The sequence below is a fragment of the Myotis brandtii genome, unplaced genomic scaffold (assembly GCF_000412655.1).
Source record: "Myotis brandtii unplaced genomic scaffold, ASM41265v1 scaffold732, whole genome shotgun sequence".
Classification (NCBI taxonomy): domain Eukaryota; kingdom Metazoa; phylum Chordata; class Mammalia; order Chiroptera; family Vespertilionidae; genus Myotis; species Myotis brandtii.
The window spans coordinates 873,378-876,885 of record NW_005370902.1 but is presented as its reverse complement, the minus strand read 5'-3'; the positions used below and the strand labels follow the sequence as shown (position 1 = coordinate 876,885).

At 45.4% G+C, this 3,508-nt stretch overlaps 1 protein-coding gene across 1 annotated transcript in view; it reads left to right on the top strand.

Moving 5' to 3' along the window:
• The first annotated feature begins 217 nt into the window (after nt 1-217).
• The window catches only part of LOC106724132 (N-terminal Xaa-Pro-Lys N-methyltransferase 1-like), a 19,803-nt gene continuing 16,512 nt past the window's right edge, over nt 218-3,508 (top strand). Inside the window, exon 1 of the mRNA XM_014530341.1 lies at nt 218-317. Within this exon, the coding sequence (XP_014385827.1) occupies nt 218-317 (100 nt within the window). The remainder of the gene's footprint in view (nt 318-3,508) is intronic.

Below are 3,508 nucleotides of genomic sequence, written 5' to 3'. Positions count from 1 at the left end.
CTTTCAGAAAAACAGAAAGGAGAAAATACTTCCCAACTCATTTTATGAGGCCAGATTTATCCTGATATCACAACCAGATAGTTCCAAAAGTAACACAATGAAAGACCTTCACAAATATAGATAAAAAAACAAAACATAAAAATACCTCATGAACATAGATGCAACAACCCTCAATCAAACATTAATCTACTTATATAAAAACCTTGGGTGTAACATCATGACCCGAGGCACGACCAACCAGAAGAAAGTCAGTCCTGCAGAGGTTGTCTTGGAAAGGGCTGCACCCTCCCCCGAGCTGTTTCCCAGAGCTGTTTCTGGTAAGAGTGAGGTTTGAGGCAGGAACCCGCCCTTGGAGCGTGGAGGCATTATCTTTATAAAGTGTGCCGCGCCAGCATGGCCAAGGGTGAACCTGAGTTGGGGCGGCTGAAAGGCGTAGAAAAGACAGACAAGAGAATGAAAGATCGATCTTGGTGGGATGCTGCTTCTCTGAGAGACAGCGACCACATCCACAGTCATGTCTTTATTTTATAGCAGATGCCACGAGGCAAAGTAAGAGCATGACCAAGATGTTTACAACATTCTCCTGGGTTTCAATCCTACTCAACTACATGCACCTGAACTCTATCAAGCCTACATCACTCAGGCACGTGGGGCCATGTGTTTAGACCATAGGTTCAAGCTTACAACTATAGCTGTTGTCTATAATTGGGCTGGTAGAGCCCTGCCCTCCAAGCTGGGACTTGCACGTGACAATGAGAGGACTGCGCCCTTTCATCAGTCCAAGGCTTGACCCTGTCCAAAACACTGTAGCGGCTCCCCACAGTAAAGTTTTAATAAATTATATTAGAGGTTGTGGTGGTACTGTTTTACCCACAGTGTCTACAGGAATTTCTGCAAATTTACTTCTTCGTGGAAGAACCTTTCATTCCCAATATAAATGACCAATTCCATTAAATGAAACTTTAATTAATAGACTTGATATAAACAGTGAAGTTGCTAAAACTATTAAAAAGGCCCAACGGAGAGACCAAGATGGCGGCATAGGTAAACACCGCAGACTGCTGCCTCAAACAACCACTTCAAAAATACAACTAAAAGACGGAACGGACATCACCCAGAACCACAGGAAGGCTGGCTGAGGAGAGACTCTTCAACTAGAAGGAAAAATAACAGCACACCGAGGCTCAGAGGAGGCGCAGTGTGGAAAAAACTCAGGTGCGGAGGTGCGCGCGCAAAGCGGGCTGGTGGCTGAGAGCGCGGTTGTCGTTTTCGGTCAGGGGGGAGTCTCAGACTCTGAGCTCCAGATACGGGCGAATCGCTGGGGACTCGGACCCAAACGGGAGAAGCGGGAGTGTCTGGCATCAGTTGGAAGGCAGCTTTCCCTCCGAGGTTTGCAGCGGTTCCGGGGGTTCTGAGAAGCAGAGCCTCTGGGAACAGGACTGAGGGCACCATAACGGCTCCCTCCGCCCGCCCTGTTGAGCCCGCCCCGCCCAAGCCCTGCGCAGAGCCATTTGCCGGATCGCCTCAGGCAAAGGCTAGATTAGCACCTCCCCAGAGGACAGAAGTTTTCCGCGGCAGACACAGCTGATTCACACAGCCAGTCGGCCTGGTGGTCAAATCCCTCTAGTATTAACTACAACAATCAAGGCTCAACTAGAACAAGACTGCGCACAAAGACCACTAGGGGGTGCACCAAGAAAGCATAAAAAATGCGGAGACAAAAAAACATGACAGAAATGGAGGATATAGAGCTAAAAATCGCAATTTTGAGGGCTTGCAAAAATGTGCTAGAAGCTGTCAATAAACTTGAGGAGAGAGTCACGAAAACTAATGAGACCCTCGATGCTATGATAAAGAACCAACTAGAAATTAAGCATACACGGACTGAAATAAAGAATATTATACAGACACCCAATAGCAGACCAGAGGAGCGCAAGAATCAAGCCAAAGATTTGAAATGCGAAGAAGCAAAAAACACCCAACCGGAAAAGCAAAATGAAAAAAGAATCCGAAAATACGAAGATAGTGTAAGGAGCCTCTGGGACAGCTTCAAGCGTACAAACATCAGAATAATTGGGGTGCCAGAAGATGAGAGACAGCAAGATATTGAAAACCTATTTGAAGAAATAATGGCAGAAAACTTCCCCCACCTGGTGAAAGAAATGGACTTACAGGTCCAAGAAGCGCAGAGAACCCCAAACAAAAGGAATCCAAAGAGGACCACACCAAGACACATCATAATTAAAATGCCAAGAGCAAAAGACAAAGAGAGAATCTTAAAAGCAGCAAGAGAAAGAGACTCAATTACCTACAAGGGAATACCCATACGACTGTCAGCTGATTTCTCAACAGAAACTTGGCAGGCCAGAAGGGAATGGCAAGAAATATTCAAAGTGATGAATACCAAGAACCTACAACCAAGATTACTTTATCCAGCAAAGCTATCATTCAGAATTGAAGGTCAGATAAAGAGCTTCACAGATAAGGAAAAGCTAAAGGAGTTCATCACCACTAAACCAGTATTATACGAAATGCTGAAAGGTATCCTTTAAGAAGAGGAAGAAGAAAAAGGTAAAGATACAAATTGTGAACAACAAACATGCATCTATCAACAAGTGAATCTAAGAACCAAGTGAATAAATAATCTGATGTACAGAATGAACTGGTGATTATAATGAATCAGGGACATAGAAAGGGAATGGACTGACTATTCTTGGGGGGGAAAGGGAAATGGGAGATGCAGGAAGAGACTGGACAAAAATCGTGCACCTATGGATGAGGACAGTGGGTGGGGAGTGAGGGCGGAGGGTGGGGCAGGAACTGGGAGGAGAGGAGTTATTGGGGGGGGGAAGAGGAACAAATGTAAGCTGAACAATAAAGATTAAAATAAAAATTAAAATAAAAATAAAAATAAATCAATTAAAAATATCCCAGGGTGAGGATTAAATAAATAAATAAATGAACAAACAAACCAGAAAAATAAAGTTATACATTACATAAATTAATATTATTGTTATCAATCCTCTAATGATTCTGAAATCTGTGTTTACTGGTAAAAACTAAAGCATTAACAGTTTGTTTATGATCATTCTTATTAGCATCTGATTGAAAGAAGCAACATATTTTCCATTAATACACCCATTTATTTGTTCTTTCCTTTGTAGTGACTAGTGAAAGTTAGGGGCGCTGCCCCCTGTCACGCACAAAGCAGGGCCCATCAGGGGGTTGGGGCTCCGTACCCTGTCACCCACAGAGCAGGGCCGATCAGGGGGTTGGGGCACTCCCCCCGTCACACTCAGGGCAGGGCCGATGGGGAGGTTGCGGCTCCACCCTGTCACACACAGAGTAAGGCCCATGGGGGGTTGGGGCGCCGCACCCTATCACACATAGAGCAGGGCCGATCAGGGGGTTGGGGAGCTCCCCCCTATCAGGCACAGAGCAGAGCCGATCAGGGGGTTGGGGCGCCTTCCCCTGTCACGAACAGAGCAGGGCGGATAGGGAGGTTGTG